General features: G+C 41.2%; 1 protein-coding gene across 3 annotated transcripts in view; it reads left to right on the top strand.

Moving 5' to 3' along the window:
* dock11 (dedicator of cytokinesis 11) overlaps positions 1–26,707 on the top strand; it is a 52,235-nt gene extending 25,528 nt beyond the window's left edge. The window contains exons 19-55 of one of the 3 annotated variants that reach the window (XR_002042822.2): positions 63–155; positions 1,333–1,456; positions 1,657–1,769; positions 1,988–2,071; positions 2,183–2,272; positions 2,737–2,858; positions 2,944–3,013; positions 3,134–3,259; positions 3,557–3,628; positions 3,983–4,129; positions 4,638–4,721; positions 5,178–5,289; positions 5,665–5,703; positions 6,568–6,749; positions 7,366–7,479; positions 7,678–7,753; positions 8,745–8,833; positions 9,836–9,956; positions 10,252–10,318; positions 10,483–10,530; positions 10,840–10,985; positions 11,768–11,883; positions 12,138–12,275; positions 13,367–13,549; positions 13,986–14,099; positions 14,752–14,967; positions 16,798–16,855; positions 17,411–17,517; positions 17,671–17,793; positions 18,538–18,651; positions 19,316–19,462; positions 19,837–20,047; positions 20,516–20,706; positions 20,976–21,076; positions 21,257–21,395; positions 24,142–24,227; positions 25,175–26,707. Coding sequence is in view for 2 of the 3 variants with exons in the window: in XM_010737274.3 (XP_010735576.2) it covers positions 63–155; positions 1,333–1,456; positions 1,657–1,769; positions 1,988–2,071; positions 2,183–2,272; positions 2,737–2,858; positions 2,944–3,013; positions 3,134–3,259; positions 3,557–3,628; positions 3,983–4,129; positions 4,638–4,721; positions 5,178–5,289; positions 5,665–5,703; positions 6,568–6,749; positions 7,366–7,479; positions 7,678–7,753; positions 8,745–8,833; positions 9,836–9,956; positions 10,252–10,318; positions 10,483–10,530; positions 10,840–10,985; positions 11,768–11,883; positions 12,138–12,275; positions 13,367–13,549; positions 13,986–14,099; positions 14,752–14,967; positions 16,798–16,855; positions 17,411–17,517; positions 17,671–17,793; positions 18,538–18,651; positions 19,316–19,462; positions 19,837–20,047; positions 20,516–20,706; positions 20,976–21,076; positions 21,257–21,395; positions 25,175–25,264 (4,167 nt within the window). In the remaining variant the exon portion in view is untranslated. The remainder of the gene's footprint in view (positions 1–62; positions 156–1,332; positions 1,457–1,656; positions 1,770–1,987; positions 2,072–2,182; positions 2,273–2,736; positions 2,859–2,943; positions 3,014–3,133; positions 3,260–3,556; positions 3,629–3,982; positions 4,130–4,637; positions 4,722–5,177; positions 5,290–5,664; positions 5,704–6,567; positions 6,750–7,365; positions 7,480–7,677; positions 7,754–8,744; positions 8,834–9,835; positions 9,957–10,251; positions 10,319–10,482; positions 10,531–10,839; positions 10,986–11,767; positions 11,884–12,137; positions 12,276–13,366; positions 13,550–13,985; positions 14,100–14,751; positions 14,968–16,797; positions 16,856–17,410; positions 17,518–17,670; positions 17,794–18,537; positions 18,652–19,315; positions 19,463–19,836; positions 20,048–20,515; positions 20,707–20,975; positions 21,077–21,256; positions 21,396–24,141; positions 24,228–25,174) is intronic. The other 2 variants (XM_010737274.3, XM_019273462.2) reach the window with 2 other exon arrangements.
* The last annotated feature ends 66 nt before the right edge of the window (positions 26,708–26,773 follow it).

Here is a 26,773-nt window from a genome sequence, read left to right as displayed (position 1 = left end):
ATATTGTCAGTAATCACAAATTGGGCAGATTCAGATGACTGATGCTCTTGCATGCCTTTCAGTGCATCTACGGCAAGCCGGGAGACTCACTCTTCACCAGCAGCACCTACGCAGCTGTCCTGCACCACAACCAGAGCCCAGAATTCTACGACGAGGTGAGACTTTTTTCCAGGATGGGCTCAAGTTTCATATCACATTAGACACACAGGTAACCTGAAGAAACTGAATTAGATGTAAAGAGGAAATGAGAAGTGCAACTTTTCTTCTTGTGTTCAATACTCAAATTCCTCAGATAGCACCGAGATAATCCCATAAATCTGTCTCAGGGTAGATCTTACAAGAGACTGGTCAAACACCTACATTACAACTACACACACACACACACACACACAGAGTCAGGAGCTCAGTGAAAGAGGTAAGGTCAGGATACTGTTAGGTAGAGCAGAGGGGGGTCCATATGGCCCTGATATCAAACGGATTAGGATCTTCAGAGTCTCCCACACACGCCCGTATACACTCACACACACTCAGTGGGATTTACCTCCACATGCTTCAGCTTCCATCACATCATGGACAGTGATCTTTATCTTGTTTAACATATTTTCCCTATACTTTCCCATATTTTCATCTTTTTATTGTCGTAGTAGTAGCTGCTGTTATAGTAATAAACCAAAGATTCTGACATTACATATAATGCCTATGGTTGCATCCGACTTTCCCAAGAGAGAACCTTTAGTACACTTACTGAATGATTCATATGCACGTCATAAATTGGGAAGTCGTGATATTGATTCATGACATTCTTAAGGAATTTGTTGGCTGCTTGAACCCTGTTAAAATCAGTCTGTCACTTCCTGTGAGAAAATGAGCATGTCCAAGCCACAGATAGATTTCTTTGCTGTTGCTGCCCCCTGGTGGATACTCTTGCATTGTGGATTTCAGTTGAAGTCTGTTAACACACTGTGCTTGATAGATAATAAACAAGATGCTCCGCTTTCAATTCATTTTTATTCCAGCTGTGTTTGGCAAAGAAACAAACAGACTTAAAAACAAATGAAAAGTATCACTGTTGCTGAAAGTATGAAATATAACAAACATCCGCTTTTCTGAAACTCCAGCCAACATTCATTTTAGTCAAAGTGAAATTTGAAGTGTGGTGAAATCACAAGTATTTTGTGAGATAAAACCTCTCCAGTGTGACAAATAAAATAAACCTCTTCAGGGAGAGCCGTCACAAGTGCAACTACATGACATCATTATTGGTATCTGCGTGTTTCTGTTCTGCTGTTGATATATTAAGCTTAAACCAGTGACCTGCTCCATTGTGTACAGGTGAAGATTGAGCTGCCGGTGCACATGCACGAGAAACACCATGTCCTCTTCACCTTTTACCATATCAGCTGTGAGTCCAGCAGCAAGGCGAGCAGCAAGAAGCGAGAGGGAGTCGAGTCGCTGGGTGAGTCTGCAGGGAAATTATCTCTCCCATTGACATTCGAAAACAGTGTTTTTGGTCAAGAAAAACAGTTAAAAACGGATTTTTATTCATGGGATTTAAATATTTAGCTTATTTCTTAAAATGAATAGCAATTTTTGGCTGTGTAATACGTTTTCTATCCTGATAAATGAGGTACAGTAAGCTACTCTCATGTGTTCCAGTGGGTTATTCCTGGATGCCTTTGCTAAAAGATGGGAGGATGCAGTCAGTCGAGCTCCAGCTGCCTGTAGCAGCCACCTTGCCCCCTGGATATCTATGTCAGGACACCAGGAAGGTACAGTCAGTCTAAGCAATAAAACACAGTAAATATCGGGTTCAGTCTTTTGGTGGACATGCTCATTTAAAGTGCTAAATGTCCAGATATAAAGCTGTCACTTGTGGTCAACGCTGCATGGTTTCTTACAGCTTACATGTTTGTTTAGATGTTATGTGTCAATTAAGATGCTTTCATGAAGAAACTACTTAAAAGATTCACAACTGTGTGTACTTCAGTCCCAACCAGATATCAAGTGGGTGGAAAATGCCAAGACACTGTTCAAAGTGAGGACCCATGTAGCATCAACCATATATGCTCAGGTACAACACCACTACTCATTCTTTAGATACTCACATACATGTACAATGTACATTCAGCTAGCTGGTATAAAGGGAGTGCATGTGGTTGATAGTGTTCAGTTTCCTCCGCAGGACCTGCATCTACACAATTTCTTCCAGCACTGCCAGCTGATGAGGACGACATCAGAGGGCAACCCAGCTGAACTTATCAAATACCTGAAGGTGAGATACTGTGAGGCAGCACAGTCATTCTAGAGCAGAGATCAGTTTGCAGATGTACAGGCCGTCCATGAGCAGCTCCAAATCATGTAGTAGTTGAGCCTGCGGTTCCTTATTATATCTCAGCGAACAGACCTCCCACCTGCTGTACATCTAGTGTTTTTTGTAGCTATTGTAACTCTGTGATTAAATTATTATGAATTGATATTTTTGAGAACTTCCTGTGCAGCAGTCTCCTTCACTGCAGGAAAGTCTTGTTAATTTGCTCCTTGCTTTGGTAAACAGGTAAAGAGAACAGTTTAGTTTGAAGTCTGGTCTAACTGCCTAAGGTGACTAGAGTTCTGCGTTCATAGACCCCAACTATCAGAACGAGCATCTTCCTATGCATAGTTGTTTACTGAAATCCAAGTTATGTTGCTTCACTTGGCATTCCTGTATTTTTCTTTCGGATTCCTTCCCTCCTGTAGTGCCTGCATGCCATGGAGACGCACGTAATCATCAATTTCCTGCCAACGGTGCTGATGCAGCTGTTTGAGGTTCTCACAGCAGCAACCAAAGAGTCTCATGAGATTGCTGTCAACTCTCTGCGGTCAGTTGATCACTTGTGTTAGTACTGTGTGTAATATTTATAAAGAATACTCTCAGTGTAACACTGCCTTGCTCTGTGCCTTCAGTGTGATCATACATATAGTCTCCAGATGTCACGAGGAGGGCCTGGAACACTACCTGCGTTCTTTTGTCAAGGTAACCGACCAAAAGCTACAAGGGTTACACTGAATTCTAAATAATTCCACACTCATCTTACAAAAAATGTTGTAGTTGTCAGTTTAAAGTGCATGCATTCGTGTTCTTTCTCTTTCGTAGTACGTGTTTGTGACCAACAACCCTGCATCAGGAAACTCAGCGGCCACTCATGAGGTGCTGGCTACCGCTGTCACAGCCACTCTGAAGCAAACTGCTGATTTCAACACCAGCAACAAACTGCTCAAGGTGTGTGTCTGTCCATACACTTCCTGGATCAGTCTAGTTGTAGTACAAATGTTGAACAGCAGGTGGCATACTTGCTAATGAAATGGCTCATCGTGTCTTCAAATCACACTTATGTTGTGATGACATCCAGAAAAGACGTCCAGAAGCATGTAGCTGCTTGTACTGCCATCCTACTGTAGAGCATTTTTCCCTCACACTGTTGTTTTTTCCCAGGAAAGATGCATATCAGAGGAAAATACCTCAAAATTAGACAGCAAAGGATGTCTAAATTCAGTCCTCTTTTATCCCTTTCTGTAGTACTCCTGGTTCTTCTTTGAAACCATGGCCAAATCCATGGCCCAATATCTGCAAGAGGGCAACCGGATAAAGGTTGGTATTTAGTCTTTATTTATTCTTCTTTCTTTGCACAATTAAGATCAAGCAGCTCATCATCACATGTGTTTTTCCACATCTGTGTTTATATTGATGTTGAGTTTTACTCCAAAGTTAAATGTTTATGTCTGGCACGGACATCTGAAGCAAACACACCACATGTAATTCAATTCAGTTTTTATTTATATAGCGCTGTATCATAACAAAGGTTATCCCCTGATACTTTTCATACAGAGCAGGTCTAGACCAGGCTCTCTGTAATGTAACAAAGCATGTCTGCACAAATAAACGTCCCATACACTTGATGAAATAGCTGGATGCATGATATATTTTCCCTGATTATGTCTTTAGATGCCACGTGCCCAGCGTTTCCCTGACAGTTTCCACCAGGCGCTTCAGTCGTTGGTGTTGTCTATCATGCCACACATCACCATCCGCCACATGGAAATCCCAGAGGAAGCTCGCTGCATCAACCTGAGCCTGGCCAATTTCGTCAAGGTAGGAATTAGGGATGGCTCAAAACAACTTTTTCATGTTTTTTTCATGACACTGACACTGGAACTTGGAGTATCTGCAGATACCGATATCAATTCGATACCTTCTTTTTTCCTCTGTTAAGTTGTTAAAAATACAGATAGTTTGTATAGATGTACTTTGCTTAATATGGACATCTATAAACACCATGCTCTCTGTTTACACCATGTTGCTGAGGTGATAGTGTCTCTGTTTACAGCATGTCACGCAAAGTTAAGCTGAGCATTTGGGCTTAGGTATTTTGACCAATATCGGACAGATACCGATCCTGAGTATCGGATCGAGCCATCCCTAGTGGGAATGTCTTTGGTTTTTGAAATGGCTCTTTCAGTCATTGTGGTTCCGCTCCAGAACACAAAAGATCTGTTTTAAGTGCTGATGTCTCTAGACTTAAATGTGTTGTTTTGTCTTGGATCACATCTGTTTCACATACTTCCACAGCATGTGCGCTAACTCCTGTTTCTCTCCTCAGAGATGCCTGACCGTCATGAACAGGGGCTTTGCCTTTGGCCTGGTCAACCACTACATGTGTCATTTCGGACTCAAAGATCCCAAGGTACATGTTCTGATTCGGTTGGCCAGCACACCAAAAAAGAAAGCAAAGCTCTGCAGATGTGATTTGAAAAGAGGAAACATGCAGGAGAACAGCTAGAACATGTGAATGTCCAAGGCCTTTGAAAAAAGAATGATAGTAAACTACTTTTGAGGCACACTGTGTTTTAAGAACCATGTGTACATTACCTGTACTGTTACCTGAAAGGTTTTTTTAATCTTTACATAACAAACAAACATGTAACGTTCCTCCTGCCCTACTTGTCTGTATCAGCAGCAAATTTGAATAACAAATTACCCCAACACGGATGTCTAGCAAGCTTTATCTATAGATCATGTACACAGCATCGAGGATTATATTTGAATAATAAGGAGAACTGTATTCATGTACTCAGGTGGTTGAAAGAAATTTGCATATGAACACACCCTGGCGCCATTTAAGTATGTGTGTTTGCGGCAGGTGCTGACTGAAATGAAGTTTGATTTCCTGATGACAGTATGTAATCACGAACACTTCATCCCGCTCAACCTGCCCATGGCTTTTGGGCGCACCAAGCTGCAGAGGGTACAAGGTGAGCGTCGACTATCTTCACTCTGCCTTCCATTGAATGTTTCTGCCACACATGTAACCACTGACTAGCTGTCACATGACCCCCCCAACCCCTCACTGACCTGCATTCACCACACCAATCCCCTCTATTAACCCGTTTGGCTCACACATACGCGGGTCTATAATTAATCAAGTGGCGAGTCACACCCACTGTACCTGCCATCACTCTGTACCTGTTGAGCAAGTTTATGCAACACTTGTTGACACGACTGTTTTAGAGAAGTAAAAAGCAACAAGTGCTGTGGAAATGCTGCATGGACTGTTTACAGTTTTACCCCCAGTTCCTTTATTTTTACCACACCCCCCTCTCTGTTTTTTGTGTTTTGCTTGTGGTCAGATTTTATTCCGTATGCGACGGAGCTTTTTGGCCCTGTAGGTAGGTGATGCTCACCGCACCATACTGTACATCTACGCCACCCTGTTTGCTGCCGTATGCAATGATCTGCACCTCCTTCCTCTGACCTGCACTAACCTGCCATCCTGTCAACTCCCCCTTTTTTATTTTTGTTTGTATTCTCATAGGACACCCATTCACACAACACTAAGCTAATTTTAGGCTATTGCCTTCATGTGCCTGGGCCTGTTTTGCTGCTGTGGGAATCAACTGACCTCTCTTAACACTTAGTTGACTTGACAAACGTAAACACAAGACAGAAACATTTTTCATGACGCTGCGGTTCTCTCTCATGGTGTTTGTGTCTGTGCTGTCCCTCTCTGCCTCTCTGTCAGTCTGCCTGTCTGTCTCTGTCATTAGAGAAGATAATTGCAGATGGTGACTCACTTCCAGGCTGCATTGCCTGTTTTAATATTAATGCAGCATCATTATAAAACTCTGTCAACTTCTCATTTCTAATCTCTCTTGATTCCTGTTGATTTGTTGCTCTTCTCTGAATACATTCAATGAACATGTCCAACATTACACCTTTCCTAACATAGGCAGTGAGTAATGAGTTGTCTCAGTCACTCCTTTTTTGTGTGATGATGGAAACATTCTTGTCTGAATGATTGTGTTATGTGGTTTTGTTGAGATTCTGTTGGATATAAGTTTGCAATGTTGCACTTTGAATGATTGGATGTCACATGTTTTGGTTGAGTGATACATGTAAGACCAGCCAGTAATCGCTGTATTCTTAGTTTTTTCTGAGCTCTTGCACAAAAAAGGGTAGTGATCAGTATTTTCTCAGGCAGTGGCCTAATGAGCCATACTGTTATCACTGACACCTCCTGTTTGGCCTAACAGAGCAGAGTCTGGAGTTCAGCCTGACGGAGGAATACTGCCGTAACCACTTTCTGGTCGGTCTGCTGCTGAGAGAAGTGGCCGAGGCCTTGCAGCAGGGGCCCGAGGTCAGGCAGCTGGCTGTGAGCGTTCTCAAAAATCTCCTTATTAAACACGCCATGGATGACCGCTACACAGCGTTCAAGGTGAGGGAGGGTGGGGCACTTAAAGATGATTGGAAGACGGGGAGACAAGCAGGGATAGGAGAGAGGGTGGAAGAAGGAACCAGTGTTCAGAGTAATTATATTTGGAAAATGATGCACAGTAAAAACACTAGGAAACATATCCCAAATTACATTACTACAAAGTCTAATTCACCATCAGACAATGTCAGATATTGACCAAGATTAAAGGTTTGCACTGGAAGTAATGTGTGTTTTGTCTATGCTGTATATGTTCCTTAGTAATGTAAATAACCTAAGACTGAAGCCACTGAAGTGTGAATGGATCAGAACCCCACAAGTCAATGATGTTTCATGTGACACACGTTTGACTTAGTTCACCCGATGTGTTCACCCCCCACCCACTGATGTAGATATTATTGTCTGTTATGCAAACAAGCTAGCCAGTATTTAGAGTGCAGACTGTTATCGGTCTCCAGACAGCTGGAGGCAGATAGCTTTTTAATGGTGAGTTATATGAACGTACAATAGCTCTCTCCTTATTGTGCAGTCAATTTGTCTGCCTCCATATATAACTTTAGAACTTGCATGCCACTGTGTGACTGACAGTTTCCTCAGTCTATTTTGTTGAATGTTTCAGAACCAGCAGGCCAGGATCTGTTTGCTCTACCTGCCACTTTTGGAGCTGCTCTACCAGAACTTGAAGCAACTGTCTGCCCAGCCATACACCTCCAGCTCAGGGCTAGGCCTCAATGTGAGTCCTCTTGGAATCCTGGATGTCCACAGTAGGGTTACTTAGTACTTGTACTGCAAACACTGTCATCTTTAAAATAATAATAAAAAATAAAGAGCAAACAGGAGCAGTGTTGCAGATCCTTTGGGACAATTCACAGTTACAGTTACTTGGACTGTCCTCCTGGAAAAGATTGATGTGTGTGTCTTTCCACTCCAGGGCTCCAGAGATGACCTGATAACAACCGGCTCCGCAGACAGCAGGAGAATCAGCACTGCAATAGATAAAGACCACGGTGAGTTCAGAACTGCATGTGCAGCATGATATGGGGGATATATAAATGGCATTTGGCCTCTTCCTGTTTATATAAGCCATTATCATCACTGCAGAGGCCCTCAGCACCACAGCTACACAATATTTAGGTTACACACTTGATCCATTAGCAGCACTGAAAGCAGATGTATACTACACATGTACCACTCAGAGTGTGTTGCTGGGAGTTTCGGCACCACAGTCGTCATAGCACTTAACCCGAGCCTGGCTCTTCTGTGGCTCCTTTTTACACTCGGCATTAATAGACATCTTCTGTTATCTGATCACAAGTGGACAGCTCTAAGTACTAGGGCTGCAGCTGACTATTATTTTCATTATTGATTAATCTATTAGTTGTTTGGTGCATAAAATGTCAGAAAATTCACTTTTGAGAAGCTGAATTCAGAGACGACAATGAATGGATTATCAAACTAGTCTAGGATTTATTTAAATAGCTGACAGCTCAGTCAATCGTTGTGGCTCTGCTAAATATGTCACTTGACACCTGTCTTTGGAATGCGTCTTGAGTGACCGCTTGTGATTGACAATTTGCTTTAGAGATTTTTCTTTTTTTTTTTTTACATTTAGTCACTGGGCTTCTCAAGAGACAGATTAAAAATAAACAAGAGTCCAAATCAAAGCTGCGGAAGATGTGATGCCCTGACCTATAGCCCTTCACACACTTCCCAAAATTCAATGCAATGATTTAATTCCCCAAGTCACATAACTAGAGAGATATGTTCTCACAGAATAGTTTATACAGCAGAGTTCACAGACTCATCAGGTTTCCCACCAAACTACAGCGTTTCTACATCCAACATCAGCCTACATTCATGATTGTGCTGGGGGTTTTAGTCTCTCTCCTGAATTTGTAAATGTTACTGCCAGAGAGCTTGTAAGCATCCAGTCACTGAATAAATTATATTGTGCTGCCGTCTGTTGACATTGAAAATACTCCACTGTGTTGGCTCCAGGTCTGCCTGCTCAGAATGGCCATGTTGTGAGGAGAGAGGACTCCAGAGGCTCTCTGTTTATGGACCCAGGAACACCAGACAGCATTGAGGTGAAAACATTTAACACACTGGCTAACCCGCTGTTCAACACTTCATTAATGTAGCCCCAGCACAGCCTGATACTGTCAGTAAGCCTGTGTACTTGCTTTGCTGCCCTTTTATAAAGTCTGAAACATTTGAACTGTTTCATGGCTCATGTCACGTACACACACTGCCTTGGATCCAAATCTGAACTCCCAATTGTACATTTTCTCAGGACAAATGGTTATAAATGTTAACAAAACACAGTTTCCATGTTGCTTTTGAACAACGCTGAATCGTCCTCCCAGTGTGAAGTGTCTGCCGTCTCTGAACACAGAGCCAACATAACAAACCCTTCACTGTTCCTGCTGCGCTGTGCAACTATGGCACACTAAATGAGGGAGGGCTGGAGCAGTTCCACCCCACTGATCTTCATTTAATACATGCCATGGACTTTGACCGACTCAGTGTTAAAGCACCTTTGATCTGGGCCCCCGTACACTGAGCGACACCACATGCTCTATATGGAAAGAGATATGTCAGGACATATTGTGAAAGATGCATGTGAACACAGGCGTATGGATGTATGAATACACACCTGTGGTATTTTTCAGCACACCATCATTCGTGGTCATAGCTAATTTGTACACAACAGGCCATTGCATAAAACTTACTTCCACTAATGCTTCTTCAGGTCACTTCTTAGTCATACTAAGTTCTTGTGAACTTTAATCGTTACAGGCACTGCTGTGCACATGAGTACTTGTAACTGCTTGTAAGATCCAGACTAAACAAGTGAATTCTGATTTTTTTTATCATAAATTAGTAGGAAAAGAAAATATTTATGTCTAGACCATGTGTGGACAGACTGCTTGTCACAGGTTACTGGTATGTCAACAACCAACCAAACTAGCTTACTGTCTGATCAAGACTCCAAACAAGTATCAAACACAGTGTAAAAAAACAGAATAATGCCAAGGTCTATAATAAAGCAGATGTGTTTTATGTGTGTGTTGTACTTCCTTCTGCAGCTGCAGAGACGTGGCTCCACTATGAGTTGCAGCACCATGCCTCCCATCGGCAGACTGGGACAATATGAGATCAAGGGCCTCCTGCTCTCCTTCCTGCACATCGTCAAGACTCTGTCAGAGGGTCAGTGATGATCTATACCCACACCGCACAGTCAGGCCTTCATTCACCATACACAGGATATGACATAACCTCCCCCGTTGCTATTTCGGGATGGAATCTACACAGAAACTTGGCTTAGCTGTTCATTTGAACAATGAGACAGTCATTGTCGCTGTATCCCATCAAGGATGTTTGGTTGATTTAGCTTCACAACACTCCTACAATTAACAGCAAATACTTATTTCAAGTCAACTGCACCTAATTAACTGTTAAAAATATATTCATCAATCAGGTGTGGCTCTCTGTTTGTCCACAGACACTCTCAATGCTTACTGGAACAAAGTCAACCCTCAAGACATCATGAACTTCCTCAGTTTGCTCGAGTAAGTAGAGTACAAAGAAAGAATCACCACATAATGGCTTGTAATGAAAATCCCGCTGTTAAAAAAAAGATTCAAAGGACATGCCTGGACTGAAAAATCAAACTATATTAAAGGGGAAATCTCTGCTCCCTCTAATATTTTCTATTATTTCAATGTCCCTGCAGGGTCTGTCTGGTTCAGTTTCGGTACATCGGAAAAAGGAACATTGGCCGGTAAGACTGCAGCAGCAGCGCATCAGTTTTATTTGTCGTAGCTGTCTTCTGTGACATTTGAAGCCCAGTTATATTTAGCTCAGAGGAAGCAGGAAGTTCTTTTTCATTGGAATGTTCGTCTAAAAAAAATATACCGTGTTTGGTAACGACCTTATCATCTTTTCATGAGAAATAACTGTGTTAATTGTTAAAGGAATTGATTGGATATCTGCAGCTGATGCAGGCTTTCATTCCTCCCACCTCTCTCTGTCTTTCAAACTAATTAATGCCCTCTGTTTCTCTCTTTCTGTGGATGGATTATTTCTATAGGAGTCAGGAGGTGTGTGTGTCGAAGCTGTTTTCCTCAGACAGAAAGTCTCAGACGATGCCGGTTATGCGCTGCAATCGAGCCAGCCTCATGCAGACTAAGATCCACCAGTTCAGCACCATGGAAGCGTCCTTCACTCTCAACATAGGTAACCACACACAGCAGTTCATGTGCACAACTCTTCCAGGTTTATTCCCTTTATCATTTATCAGGAAAGAACTGTGGAGAAACTTTCCATTAATAGATTATTATTTTATATCTTTATTATATATGTTAAATATGTTATATGTTTTTATATATGAAGGAAATAAATAGAGCAGTAAAACAACACCTTACACAGACAGCCCTGACAGTAAAGTCTGTCCCCACAAACTATACAAAAAAGTCTGGTCATTAAATTTATTCAGACTTGGTGTTCTTCTCATAAAAGTACAGTCAGCGTGATAATGCAGCAGCAGTTTCCAAACCAGTTTTTCCACACGTAAACAAGTCTAATACTTTGGCCCTGGCCATACAGTGCTGAAACCCGAACTTGCACTTGACGGTTGGGATTGGAGAGTTTAAGTGAGGAGACAACCACTTAGGGTTGTTGTAAGAGACGATAGTGTGTACCTGCATTGAAACGAAAGGCTGTTCGTGAACAGACAAGGAACTGTATGAGCAGAACCATGGCCATAAATATTCAGCAAGGCTTTGCCGTGACAGGATCTCTGCACATGCACACTGTGATTACTCTTCACTATGTGTGTAATCAAATCCAAGCATGGATAATTTGTCTTGTGAGCTAGATTAAGGTTAGCAAACAGTGGTGATCATCAGCTTTTTGCACACAGAAGTTGGTAACTATTAACTACACACTGCGTCCTGATATCTGGTGTGTGTGTGTGTGTGTGTGTGTGTGTGTGTGTGTGTGTGTGTGTGTGTGTAAAGGCACAGGTCCATCAGAAGCCGAAATCCACCACCAGGCTCTGCTGGAGGGCAACATCGCCACCGAAGTCTGCCTGAGTGTCCTGGATGTCCTCTCTCTTTTCACTCAGTGTTTCAAGGTCAGCACGCACACGCACACACACACACACACACACTTGCACACCTACCTTCAGTTTTCAAATATGCTGCAGTGCACATCCACTCCCAAATAATCACTGTCGATGTGAAAGTGTTTGGTTGTGGTTTTGTGTTTGGGTGTTAATAATCGTATTACTCATCTTGTTTTCCAGTTCATTTAGTATGTACAATAAATAATCTAAGTCATGACAGTGTTCTCCTAACTGACAAAAACAAGTGTGTGTGTTTGTGTCAGACCCAGCTGCTGGACAGCGAAGGTCACAACCCCCTGATGAAGAAGGTGTTTGACGTTTACCTGACCTTCCTTAAAGTCAGCCAGTCAGAAGCTGCTCTCAGACACGTTTTCTCCTCCCTTAGGGCTTTCATTAACAAGGTTCGTCGACCCACTCACACACAAGCACAAAAAGCTTTTTGCTCTCTTACCTTACAACATTTTTCTGCCACACGTACATGAAGCGAGGTGATGCATGCTGGTCACTTGTCCAACCTTTGTGCCACAGTAGTTGTACTACTCAGAACATCCTAAACATTATGCAAAGAACACGTTGTAGTGTTTAATAATCAGTGGGAAGGAGAGTGGTTGAATTTTCATGAATTTGTTAGTGCCTTCTAGTGTAAGGCCCCAACGGAGGAGCCCACCCACTCCTTAGTGGTGTCCTCTGATAGTATCAGCAGTATCTGTGTTGGCTGCTTCTGTGATGAGTCAGAGGAGAGTAGTAGGGAAAGACTCTGTCCTGGCAAGTTTGTTCTGTGTGAGAGCAAATACAAGGTTTCTCAGTCACAGGCAATAAACATTTCTCTGGAAACAAATAAAAATAGTCTTGATTGAATTTCTCCAGCCATGTTTGTAAGATTCTATAGGCATACATCACCTGGATAACAAACTAATGTTTAGACATCTCTAGAGAGAGCTCTATTTAACTAATTATCTAATTCATTTTTTGAGATAGAATTCTATGACAACATTTTGTCAAAAAAATCTGCTGTATTTTTCTGAATTTATGAGATAACTCCAGCAGGCTCTCAGCCCCCCTGAGTATGACCTAAATCAGCCTCCAGCATGTTCCAGTGTTCCTAGGCAGGTATCTCTTTAAGCCTGACTCAAAACTCTCCAAGACTGGCTCTTCAGCTCTGAGTCCAGTGGGACCTCTTCTTATCCCCTAAATGTCATCATAGTTTATAGTAATGCGTTGCAGTGAGGATACAGACATTTCGTGTATGTGTGTCTGCAGCAGTTTGCATTTGCTGACATTTTGCCATAACTAAATATTTGCACAGGTCTAGACAAGATGAATTTTCCTGTAGAGAGTTTTTTTTGTTGTTACAATGTTATGTCACATCTGTTCTTTTCCAGTACCTCACTGTCATTTTTCTGCTGTCCTCCCCGCATACTTATAGTATTTTTCCTAATCCCGTCTGTGCCCAGAATCTGCCTTTAATACACTAACATGTTGTCCCCGTCAGTTCCCGTCGGTGCTGTTCAAGGGCCGCGTGACACTGTGCGAGGCTCTGTGCTGCGAGGTCCTCAAGTGCTGCGTCTCCAAGCTGGGCTCTCTGAGGGCCGAGGCGTCAGCCCTGCTCTACCTCCTGATGAGAAACAACTACGAGTACACCAAGAGGAAGACCTTCCTACGCACGCACCTGCAGGTAAAGTATGTGTTGGGTTTTTGAAGTAGAAAATGAGGAAACACGTCTTCCCTCTACACGCCCTGCCTCTGCTCAAAAATATTAAATACTCACTGAAAAATGGCCATGCTGTCAAAGTTCAACAAACTTGGTGGTCCATAACAAGCTGTGTCTTGATCCCAGTACTTATTCACCCAGATGTTCACCCTTGACCATTAGCCTTTTGTCCACACACACTCCTCCGAGAGCTTCAGTTAAAGAGGGTTTTTAAACAGTTTAAACACAGATGGACGGATGAGTTTCCGGCTCCTCTGCTAACACAATATCAAGGCCGTTTTTTCCATTAGCTCTCACTGGAGCATTTAGAGCATTTGGTGAGGATGTGTGTTTTTCCTTCTTCCATTTCTCCTCTTTCATTCGCTCACTTTATTCACCTTTTGCTCCCTGTTCCATCCAGATCATCATCGCTGTCAGCCAGCTGATCTCCGATGTGGCACTGACTGGCAGTTCACGCTTCCAGGAGTCTCTCTCCATCATCAACAACTTTGCAAACAGTGACAAGGCCATGAAGGTACAGTAGGAGTCAACAAGACCAGTATATGGGGTCCAGTTACAATATTCACCTATGAATATAGTATCCAATTGATAAAGACAGGTTTTAGATAATATATTTCAGAACATGAAATCTGTCCATATAAGCCTGTGTGAGCTATCCACTCCAAGAGAGATCTCAACCCAGAAACTGCAGAAAGTATGGTGGGACATCAAAAGGGCATGTTAGCAAAGCTGACATCCATCATGAACAACTCCTTTCACAGCCTGCATGAGACTGCGTGAGAGATTTTATTAAAAATACAATAAAGATCCCAAATGTTCAAGTTATCTGGATTAGGATGTTTTGAAAATACATATAAATCCTTCTCTTTTTTTAAGAATATGTTTATGATAAGACCTTGTGGTGTGCTGAGACTCACAAATATAAAGAGTATACAGGAGAATAATCAGCTGTAACAGCTTCATGATTATCACTTCAAAGTATATGGAGTTGTTTTACAGTAACAGAAGTGTGTAATCATCGACAACAACACCCCTAACAGTTAATGAGTGCACTGATTATGGTTTGGACTTGCACTTAAGGCATTCAGGCATGTTGGATGAGAATTAACAAGAAGTGAGAGAATGAACTAAGTCTGTGTTTGTTTGCTCATCCCTGCATGATGCAGTCCACGGCGTTCCCCTCTGAAGTGAAGGGTCTGACCAAGCGGATCCGTACAGTGCTGATGGCCACAGCCCAGATGAGGGAGCATGAGAAAGACCCGGAGATGCTGCTGGACCTCCAGTACAGCCTGGCCCGGTCCTACGCCAGCACCCCTGAGCTGAGACGAACCTGGCTGGACAGCATGGCCCGAGCACATCTGAAGAATGGAGATCTTTCTGAGGTATCAACAGGGAGACTTTGAATAATACCTGTTTCACTTTGTGTCATATGTTTGTCTAAATCATTGATCAGTGACGGCTTAAACAGATGTGCGCACTGCTCCACTGAGTGGCAACGCCAAAAGCAAACACCTTGCAGAATGTACAGCCTTTGTTCACTTTCAGGTTTTAGTTGTTAGCTATAGTCCCTGACAATTAGCAGTGTTGTTTTCGTTTGGAGGCGGGGTACTAGAAAGAGAATTTGGATTGGCAAAGTATTGAATGATAAGAAACTCACAACGTTGCAACCAAGTAGCCAAAAAGAAAACATTGTAACAGCATAAGCATGACCACGATGTGGTATAATTAGACCATATCAAACTGTAAATAGTGAAGTCAGGTCACGGTTTGCCATTTTAGTTCCAACGAAAACAAACACTTTTTCTCATTACTAAGAAATAGACATTGGCTGTTCCATCCCATTCCAGTGTAAACATAAATGTTGAAGCTCATATAATTTTATTATAAAGACTTTGTTCAGTCATAGTGCCTGGTTAAAAAGAAATATTGGATATCTCTACTCCAGCACTTTTACTACTACTACTTGAATCAATGTTTGCTGATTTATTGAAGGAAATTCTCCTCTCTAGTGGAAAGTCAAAGTTTTGGATTGACACAGGGCTTGAGCCTGGGTGGTCCACTTGGTGTACAGCTGAATTCATGTACTTTTGTTTATTTATTTATTTTACTTGTCGTCTTTTTTTATTGGTATTTACAGACATACAAAATGCAATTAAACACAAATATGATTGGATAAACTAAGCAGTATCAGTGTAGAGTTACTGTAGACTCTAAATCCTGTAACAAGGGTCAAGGGTTCCAAATTATGTGAATTTAATAAGAAATAATCTGTCCCAATAGAACATGTTTCTAAAGTTACTCAGTATCCTAACTACTTAGATTTCCGTGTACTTACTGTAAGGGGGAATACATTAAATGCAATTTAACTTGGCTACTGTACTGTGTAATTATTTATTTAACCATTTTTATTTGAAGCAACACTATAAGAGGACAGGAAAGATAAGATGGCCGCACAGCAAACCCAGCAATCCTATCCTTTTTCCTATTTTTTTATTCTGTCGTTCTCATATTTATATATTGTTTTCCTTTTATATTGTTTAATTTCTTGTTCCTGCTTAATTTCTTTAAAATGTGTTTTTATTATTGTACTGGAACAAAAACAGATGCCACATGCATGTTCCGTTTCACAGCTGTCGCTTTGGTTTGTAGGTGTGAGTCACATTTAGGTAAATTTACAGTTGAACAGTTAAACACAATAAATAATTAATTTCAGCCCCGAATATAGCATTGTATTACTCTGATGTTATCTAATGATGTTACAGTGGTTGCAATATTACATATTACCAGAGTTGCTGACTGCAATTGCACTTTTATGTCTGTGGTGAGGTTTCCCTTTCCAGTTTCATAGAAAGCTGCACGTTTCAACTCTCTGCCTTGTTCTTCTGCTATAGAAATCATCACTAATTCCTTAAATGCTTCTACCTTGTATAACTAAAATATAATTGAAGGTAACATTAAGATCCATCCATCTATCTCAGTTGACTTTGGGTACAAGTCACCAGCTCATCACAGGGCACATAGAATCAAACATAACATTAAGATAATGTTCGTTATAGGTCTATTAAATCTTACACCCTGCAACAACTGCACTTAAGGAATTCACATTAGTTGGATGAGAACTGTTAGCCTTGATTAATTAATGAAAAATAGGCTTTTTTATTTTTCTAATGGGACTGTGTGTTGTGTTTGCTGACTTTCATCTGTTTCCACAGGCTGCCATGTGTTACGTGCATGTGGCTGCACTGGTCGCCGAATACTTACACAGGAAAAGTAAGGCCCTCCGCTCATCTACACATCACATCAAAATTGCACGTCCACAAAAACAATGTTTTTACATCAGTTTGTGAGTGTGTTGGTTTATCAAGCAAAACAGTGTAATAGTAGAGTTGTTTAAACCGTATTTTAAAAAAAAAAAGGTCCATCTAAACAGCCCTTTTCCTTGGCACTGCATTACCTCTACTTACAGCAGCTATGTCTAAACCAAACATGGCCACACGCTGACATCATCGACATCTATCAACAACAAAGCTTTTTTTTTTTTTTTAATCTAATGCTATCCCTAGTGTCAGATAACCAGATAAACAAATGTGAGTTTCTAAGGAATGTCAACGGACAAACTTTAATTGGTGATGTGTGGTTGAAACCTAATGCTGATCTGTCACAATCTGTTTGGCATCTAAGTGTACATTGTCTCTGCTGGCTGCTGGTGGTCACGAGATGCCAAACATTTCCTCATAAACAAGTCTATACTTTCATTTTCAGCCTGTTCCTGACGCACTATGTGAGGCTGCCTTTTTTACCTTGTCTTTTCTGTTCAACCGTCAGAGTTGTTCCCCAGCGGCCTCGCAGCTTTTAAGAGGATTACCTTAAATATTGAAGAAGAAGCCGCCATGAGGGAAGACACCGGAATGCAAGATGTGTATTATACTGAGGTGTGGCCACTTGCACCTGATTTGTTTTTCTTGCACAGACACTGCCAGCAAATCCTAACATAAACCCTTATTTGTTGATGTGATGACTTGATACTGTAAATGTTGATAGCTGTTAGAATCTCTCTCTATTATTCCATTTGTGGCCCTTTTTAGGAAGTCCTGGTCGAGCACCTCGAGGTCTGTGTGGAGCAACTGTGGAAAGCTGAGCGCTATGAGCTCATCACACACATTGCCAAGCTCATTATCCCCATCTATGAGAAACGTCACGAGTATGAGGTACTCTCACACAGATATCCTGCACAAACACACAGCCAAGTGATTCATCCATGTCCTTATGCTTATGAAGGTCACACAATCCCACCTATGTAAGGACTTTGGTTTGTAGAAACATTTTCTTGATGTAAATACCTTTGTCTAAAGTTTACCCTGTAAATGTTTTCCATTCGTCATTAAACTTGGCTTACTGTCATCTTCGTCTCATTTTATGTTTGCCAATGTTTCCCAGCAGGTTAAACTACTGAACCACACACATAGCAGCCTCATGATATCAGATTGAATATTCTAAGTGCATATTTTCACTCGCTTTTAATTTTCCACCTTTTTGGAATGCAACCAACATCAGGGTGGGGCAAGTGCTAGCATCCACCCAACCTTTGTTACCTGCTTATTCTTTTCAGGATCACAGTGACGTTCAGGCTCCCTGCACACACCAGATGAAAAGGGCCACTGTAGGCAATTACATACAACCTTGTTTCTAAAAAAGTTGGCACGCTGTGTAAAATGTAAATAAAAACAAAAAGTCATGATCTGCAAAACACTGAAACTCCATATTTAATTGAAAATAGCACAAAAACACATTATCAAATGTTGAAACTGAGAAATCAAATTTCTCAGTTTCAACATTTTAAGTTGCCTTTGTGCTTCCAATTATGACTTTTTGTTTCTATTCACAACCGTCCCAACTCTTTTGTAAATGGGGTTGTAACTGAAATGCTGGTACTTGTTTGTGCTCTCTTTCAGAAACTGAGCAGACTGTACGACACTCTGCACAGGGCCTACAATAAGATAATGGAGGTGATACAATCGGGCCGCAGACTGCTCGGGACATACTTCAGAGTGGCTTTTTATGGACAGGTGAGGTGATTTGAAAAGCAATTGCAATGACTAGCACGCACTCCAGGTCGAACATGCACAAACAGGGTGTGTAATTTTTAAACATACTTGAGGCACACAGCCCTGCAAGTTGGGTAAATAGGAAGGTTAATCAAACGGGTGTGGGCAGTTTTATCTGAGGAGTGATTGCATCAGTTACAAGATCAAACAAACATTCTGTTTTGTTTTGGTGGGTTGAGGCAAGAAATGCCAGGAATAGTGTGTTTGGTGTTCAGAACTTTGGGCCTTCAAACAAAATGTGACAGCTTTGTTAAGATATCAACAACAATAACAAGCTGTGTTTGCGTTTGTTATCTCCAAAAGGTTGGAGATGAAGGTCAGAGAATGTCTTTACCCATGATAGTGTTATTGTCAGCATATTCTAGTCTGGAGACACAGATGTCTGTTTATGCAGATTGGAACGTCAACAACAAGCTATCTATTATGTCTAGGAAGGCAGCAATAGGTCTCTTCGACCCTGGTCACCACAGTGTTGACATATGGTGGCACCTACTGTTCCCAATCAAAGCCAAATAATTAATACTGCCGAGGACCTCAAGGCCCACACGTGACCTTGTGTAACCTAAGGATAGAAAATTCCATAACATAAAGATTGACTGAAGGAAACTTCTTGTTTTTAACTCAGGGCTTCTTCGAGGAGGAGGATGGGAAGGAGTACATTTACAAAGAGCCCAAACTCACTGGCCTGTCTGAAATCTCCCAGCGCCTGTTGACACTCTACGGAGAAAAGTTTGGGCCAGAAAACGTCAGGATACTTCAGGACTCAAACAAGGTGCAGTAGATAAATGGAGGAAGGAAAATGTGGAAAAAATATCTTGGTGTGTGTGGTTATTTGGCATTGTAGCCAAAAATATTATCTGTCCCACATATCATTGTAAATGTTCAGTTTGCTGGAGTCATTGTAAAATCTGACAAGTTGAAAATGTATTTTATTTACTTTGGCTTCAGAAACTTTCATTTTGTGGTCTGCCAAAGAATCAATGAGGGGGCATGTGTTTGAAAAGGGTGTGTTTTATTACCATGATAATGTTATCCAAGTAAAGGTTTCCTCTCCTTACATTCTCATTATTCCTTAGCAATGTCATTTAAGCCTCAGTTATCTTACCCCCATTTAAATTCTTACTGAAGACAGCTGCTTTCTTACAGGTTAATCCCAAAGACCTGGACCCCAAGTTCGCCTACGTACAGGTGACGTTTGTCAAACCGTACTTCGAGGAGAAAGAGGCACCAGAAAAGAAGACCGACTTTGAGAAGTGCCACAACATCAACCGCTTTGTGTTCGAGACGCCTTACACGCTGTCGGGCAAAAAACATGGAGGCGTGGAGGAGCAGTGCAAGAGGAGGATCGTGCTCACAAGTACATGAAACACTCCCACTCACAAACACTTTACAGTATATATATACGCAGCCTAAAGTGAGTGCAACTCATTAATAATGCATTATTTTTGCAATCATGATGAAACCTTAGTTGTTCATCTCATCCATTTTAGGTTGATGAATGCATGACATGTTCAACATTAAAACAGATGGTTACTGTAACATACCGCAGCTGGATGCTCCAGCTCATCTCATATAAGTGACCAGAACCGTTGAGAGGTGTTATCCTTTATGTTTATCCGAGTCATGTTGTTCTCATTGTGAACACCCAGTTGTCATTAAAAGACCCTGTAGAGCAGGAAAACAAACAACAGATGCTCGTTCTGATGCTGCTGTGGCAGCAAAACAAACACTGTGTGCCTTTGTCAGTGACAAGATAGCACCTGAAGCTGACACTTCAAATAAGCACATGTTCACTTCTGTCTCGTTGTCTGTTCTGTTCCCCCAGCCTCCAACACCTTCCCATATGTGAAGAAGCGCGTGGAGGTTGTGGGGGAGAAGCAGGTGGAGCTCAAGCCGGTGGATGTGGCCATAGATGAGATGAAGGCGCGGACGGCGGAGTTAACCAAGCTCTGCTCCAACCAGGAGGTGGACATGATCCAACTGCAGCTCAAACTGCAGGGCTGCGTCTCAGTGCAGGTAAAGGTTACACAGGTCGCACACACACAGACTGCAAAGGGGAAAATAAACACACTTGCTGCAAAGACAAAGCCACACATTTTTGTTTGTATTTTTATTGTTTGGATTTCATTCATATAAGGAAAAAAACATGAACTAATGTGATTGCACCAAACTGGTCTGTGGTGTGTGGATGAGTGCCAGGAGAAAGCACAAACGGTATGTGTTCTGTCTGGCATGGTTCAGTGTGTTTAAGAATGCTTAACACTTCCAGGCATGTTTCACTACAGGTGAACGCAGGTCCCATGGCCTATGCCAGGGCATTCCTAGATGACAGCAAATCAAACCAGTCAGGCAACAAGAAAGTAAAAGACCTTAAGGACATTTTTCGGTACAGTATATCTTCATAACTAACTGACTACACTGCTTATTAATCCTCATTTAATTATTCGGCCGATTTGTCTATGTCTTCCTAATTTCTTCAACAGTTTACAAGTGATCTGATAAGCAGCCATTTAAGTTTGTCAATTTATTATTACATATAGTCATTATTTATTTCTAATAATTGCAGGCGTTTTGTCGAGGCGTGCAGTATGGCTCTGGACATAAATGAGCGTCTGATCAAGGAGGACCAGTTTGAGTATCACGAGGGCCTGAAGTCCAACTTCAAAGAAATGGTAAAGGAGCTATCAGACATCATCCATGAGCAGGTAATCATACTTTTGTGTGTAGAGCATAGAACAAAAAAATATTCTTCTTTATTGACTACATCTTACCTCATGACACCCACATTACACAGATAATTAGCACTGCTTTGATGTTCTGTTGGTCAAAAAGGTTGCTGCAATGACCTGGAAGTCAAACACTGGTCGTCTGTGTGACAAATGAGAATTCTGCCTATCTATTTAGAGAATATGGCAGAAATGTAACATAATATTCATTATTATGTTTTCATTAGCGTGTAATCACCTGAAAATACGAATGGTTATGTTTTTGTTACCTTAGTACGAGCCCCTTATATCTACAGATGCCACAGAGTCCACCACGTCCAATCACCATGTTTCTACAGTTGCCCAGAATAGACAAACCAAACACTGGCTCTAGATGGGGTCTTTCATGTATTTGTATGGGTTTTGTAGCCAGCATTGCTTTCATTTTAGGAAGGAGAAAGAATGAGGTGAAGGGGTTGCAATCTCCAACCACAGCACCATAAAACCCAACACAATGGTCCTTTAAAACCATAGTTTTGGTTTGATGTGTCCAGGTTTTGAGATGTGTGTGTAGACAGACAGAGGTGAATGTCCCTGTTAGTCAGGATAATCCACAGACTTCACTTTTTATTGGAGATACTAGCTACCAAAGAAATGGTCTCCATAAAAATAGTTCAGTGTGTGTTCTGTGGATAATTTCAAGTAACAGCACCACTCTTGTCTCTTTTTGAGTGCTGCATGCTGGGAAGGTGCATGATTAGTCGAGTAGTTAATTAAACGTTGCTACACTCGCTGGTCGACACTCGCTAGTCTGTCAAACTAATTATGAATATTATTTAAATGTTGTGTCGAAGACGTTATGCAGCCACCCTGTATGTTTCCTATTTCAATAATATCCCATTTCACTAGCAAGGACAACAAGATGTGTTTAAATGATAACTTTATTAACAAAGCAAAAAGATTGAGAGAGAAGCCTAAACTGTTGCACTTCTTCGGGCTGTTGCTGTGTTGTGGGGAAGCTTCAGAGGGGAATCTGCTGTAGCCCCCGTGTACGACGCCCCCCCCTCAGGACCCCACTGAAATAGTGTCATCATGAACATCCCTACTCTAGGCACCACAGCGTTCTATCAACCTCTGTACTGCTGTGTTTGGAGGCAGTGAAGACAGTAGATGTCATAAAATTTGGATGGCTAAAACTCACTAGAGTTAAAACCAAATATGTTTTTTTTTGTAATGTGAGTGATTCAACCCATTGAAACTGACATATGAAGTTACTGTAGTGACAATCAGCAGAAACACATTACTGTTGCATTATAGTCAGTTATATAGTCTCACAGTGATAAGCCTGTGGTTGAATCATTTAATGAGGGACTGTTTGTTGTGCTGCACCTTGAGCAGAAGCAGAGTACATTGCACTGTGGTGTATTTTTATGACTACCTTACTATGCAAATGGTCAGACTGGAGAGGTGGGGCTACAAGAAGAAAGCCTTAGTGATCCACTTTCAGGCAGGAGCATTACTGACACAGCCATTATCCGTGTATTAAGCCCACAGGTTAAATCATTATAATGTAGCTGTGGGAGTCACAACAAAAAGAACTCCCTTATACTTGTTTTCTGTTCTGTTCTGTGACTCTTAACGTTCAGCATTGGTCATGAAGTGAGTCAGAATGGCTGGCAATGTGAAGCTTAATGTAACGTTCAGGACTAATTGAAAACTGAATTTCCTCTTGTCCATTTCCTGAAAGAATGATTCCCAGAAGTGTCACGTAAAATGGCTCACACACTCACACTGCCTCCTAAAATCTAAGTCAGGAGGGAATCTCTGGGGATGTTGAAATAAAATGTTAAAAAGGTTAGTTAGTCTGGTTAAAGCCATGACACACAGACCAGATGTTTCCCTAGTTTCACGCTTATTCATGCTCAGTATTGTGTAATTTGTTCTGGGGCGTCATTGGGGTGTGTCATGACTGCGTTGTGGCACAACCAGCACAGGTTCTGACCTATTATCAGTCAGCTTGAGTTTCAGCGTCTTGTCATTCCTGCTGATATATGATCATCCCTGAGCTGCTCTGATTTTACTAACTGGTCTGACTTTTTCTTTCCAATGTGCTGGCCTTTTAGCTTTAAGGAAAAACAGGTAACGTGTGTGTTCAAGCTCAGTTTGTGTTTTTGTTCTTTTGTTTGATTCATTATGAGTTCACACCTTGTTAGTTCATTTCTTCCTGTTTGTTTTGTTAAACAAAGTTCAGATCAGAACGGAGATAATAGACAAATAGTGACAAATAAAAGAGTCAGGCAAATGCAGGAGTTGAATTTAAATTTTAAGTTCTTTAAAATTTTAATTCAAGTGGAAAGATTTTGATGTTGAAGGTGATTTGAGCAGATGTAACAGACATTTGGTAGCCAGAACATTCCCCTTTGACAAACATATCTGACTCCAGCATACATGATTATGGTTATGGTTAACAGAGAATGTTATGGCGCCACAGATGGTGTTGAAAACCAGTAATCAAATTATGTTGACATACAGAGTAATATCCTGGTTAGTATTGGAACATGTTAAAAACACTTCACTGGTAGTATATAGTCCACTGCCTTAGTTAATACAAGAGCAAACTATATTGTTGACAAATTGACATCCATCAGTCAACCCCTTTGTTTCAAGTCATGCAGTCGTGGTTGCATTAGCAAAAATCAACTGTAAATAAAAAAAATAAAAAAGTAAATATTTTGTCTGTCGCCAGCTGTGGTGTCATAGCGTGCACTGAAGTGACAGGAGGTGGTGCAGAAATGAAGAACTAGGATGTTGTAACAGCAGAAACAACAGCTGGTAATTACAGAACAGTTGACTCGTGTATTCAAGAATATCGCAGATAAAATATCTTGTGAACTTTATTTTCCAGAAGTAGAAATTCTCCTTTTTGCTTTTACTGTAATGCAATCATATACCATGAGTTCAGGTTACACCTGGTTCCTGTGGGGACATTGTGGAGTTTTGATGCCTGTTCAGAGAAGACTACATGTATGGCAATGTGTAGCAGGCTTAACCTGGCGTAGTTTAAGTTTAGATTATAAACAATAGTCTGGCTATAAACAATGTGGACACGTCTAATTTACTAGTACCAGAAGACTTTCTAACTCATAAGCAACCCTAACCCATAAGTAATTTGAATTGAGGGTACTTAGTTTAAATAAACATTGTGCCCCAAATCAGTGAAAGTGCTTATAACTAAATTAATAGATAAAACAATTGTGATTAAGCCTTTATCATGCTGTAGACTTTAGTACTATAAACACAATGTCTCATAGTGCTTTGTACTCTGCTGCATGGACTCGTTTAGTTATAAGTTTCTGCAGCGGCGACAGCTGTTTGGTTGCAATAAATACAAATGTTTAATTGCTGGTAGTGTAAACACAACTAGCCACCTTGGAAACCTGCTGGCAGACCTGCCTGTCGCTGCCACCAGCTCAAACATGTTTGGTGTTCCAAATAGAAAAACAATCTAAAATACAAAAGTTAAACAATGGTTGAACATGAAAGGGAAATACTGTAAGAGTTTTGAGAACAAAAGAACTGGTGCATGGACAACATGACCAGGTGTTAAGACATAGCTTTGTTTTTTTTGTATTTCATTGCATAAACAACATATCGCTTTTATATGTCAACCCACACGTGTGGCACATCCTGTGTAATTCAATATGACAAATGGTATGAGTGTGTCTGTCTCTATGCAAATAACTGGCATTCATCCTCTCTGTGCTTTGCTTCAACCCCAGATCTACCAGGAGGATATGATGCGCTCGCTGTTACAAAACTCCCTCCATGTGTTCCGCGCCATCAGCGGGACATCCACCGACCTGGGCTGACCTCTGCCCGGCTGGCATCCATCCTCATGTATATCCTCTCACTTTTCCCTCAAAGACCTGAATGATGACAGGGGTGACTCGAACTCCTCTTGATGGCTGCCGAGCTACGCTTGCCAAAACACCCCCCTGCCACCAGTGCAGCATTTGGACATAATATTCAAACCCCAGCAGCAGTATTTCTCAGAATGTATTGCACCAACACTGACTAATTGTCAACATGTCAGGAATGGGCGTTCTGCTGTGTCACGCTGGGTTGCAATGCACTTTTTTTCTACCTTTGCGATAAACTGCCGGATTGCCTGTTGTTTCTTTACAGGCAGATTCTGTATTAAAGCAATTATTTTCTTCCATCTTCTCTCTGCAACGTTGACCCTCCAGATCTATGCAGGACACGGCACTCCCTCACAGAATGTTTTTTTTACAACTTGACTTTTAGAAGATGATAGCATCTCTTCCTCATACCATACAGTGTTTTGTTTGGCAAAGCATTCATGTTGGGCCAGCACGGTAAAAAATATCCCAACATAACCGGTTCTGTTGCGACATAAAAAACCAAACCGAAAGCTTTGAGATTGTCAAGCCATGGATCAAGGTGTTTATAGGCTACCAGTGCATTCCACCCAGCTTAGCAGATTGTGATAAACAAGCTGCTCGCAACAATTATAGTCAGCATAGGACAATTTTTACAACCCTTTTTGTTCAAAAATGCCTTCTCAGTCTGTTCCAAAGTTTAAAAAAAATAGAAGACAGACCTCAGGGTTATGTTGAAGCTGAGTGGCAGAGCTGCCAGCTCTTAGCAAGGGTTTGTTTAAAAGTAGCTCAGTTACAATCGTTGGTGTCCCAGACTGTACTGGAGGTAATAAATAATGCCACAGCAGATAAGAAAAATTTAATTCTATCAGAGTTGTAAAACAATCACTGAAACAGTATTCCCTGTGGGCTCATTGTATGACCTGCAGACATCTGAAGTCAGAAGAAGGATTTGAGGACAAGACACACTGACCACAGCTGTGACAGATAATATTTACTTCAGTGGAGTGAGTTAAGTAAAGAGTTTCTCTCATCTGGGTTAAGATCCAGTGCCTTTCTGCTCTGCCTTCTGAAAAGACTCCTCCCTCATCTCAAGTAATAAGACCTTCATCACATGCTGGTTATTCACAGTATTTCACAAGTGCTACACTGTAATTAGCAGATAGATGAATAATATTTAAGCAAATGTACATAATTTGTTGTCATGCTGTAAAGTGAATTCTGTATCCATGTATGTTTGTACGTACTGTATGTATGTATTTATATTTGGAATATTTCGGACTCTTGTTCAGTCCAAATCTGTCCTAGCAGAGAGAATCTTTTGTTTCATTTTTATTGCATTGTATACTGAAGTGCAGCTGCTTGTTAAACTTACTTTGTAAATCCTTTTTCCAATAAAATCTGGAAAAATAATCGATACATTAAGAAAATGATTTCTTGGTCACATAGGAGTTTACAAAAACAATCTTACCACAAAGT

Source organism: Larimichthys crocea, chromosome XIV (assembly GCF_000972845.2).
Source record: "Larimichthys crocea isolate SSNF chromosome XIV, L_crocea_2.0, whole genome shotgun sequence".
In the NCBI taxonomy this organism is placed as follows: domain Eukaryota; kingdom Metazoa; phylum Chordata; class Actinopteri; family Sciaenidae; genus Larimichthys; species Larimichthys crocea.
The sequence above is the reverse complement of the archived record's forward strand: the minus strand, read 5'-3'. Positions and strand labels throughout refer to the sequence as shown.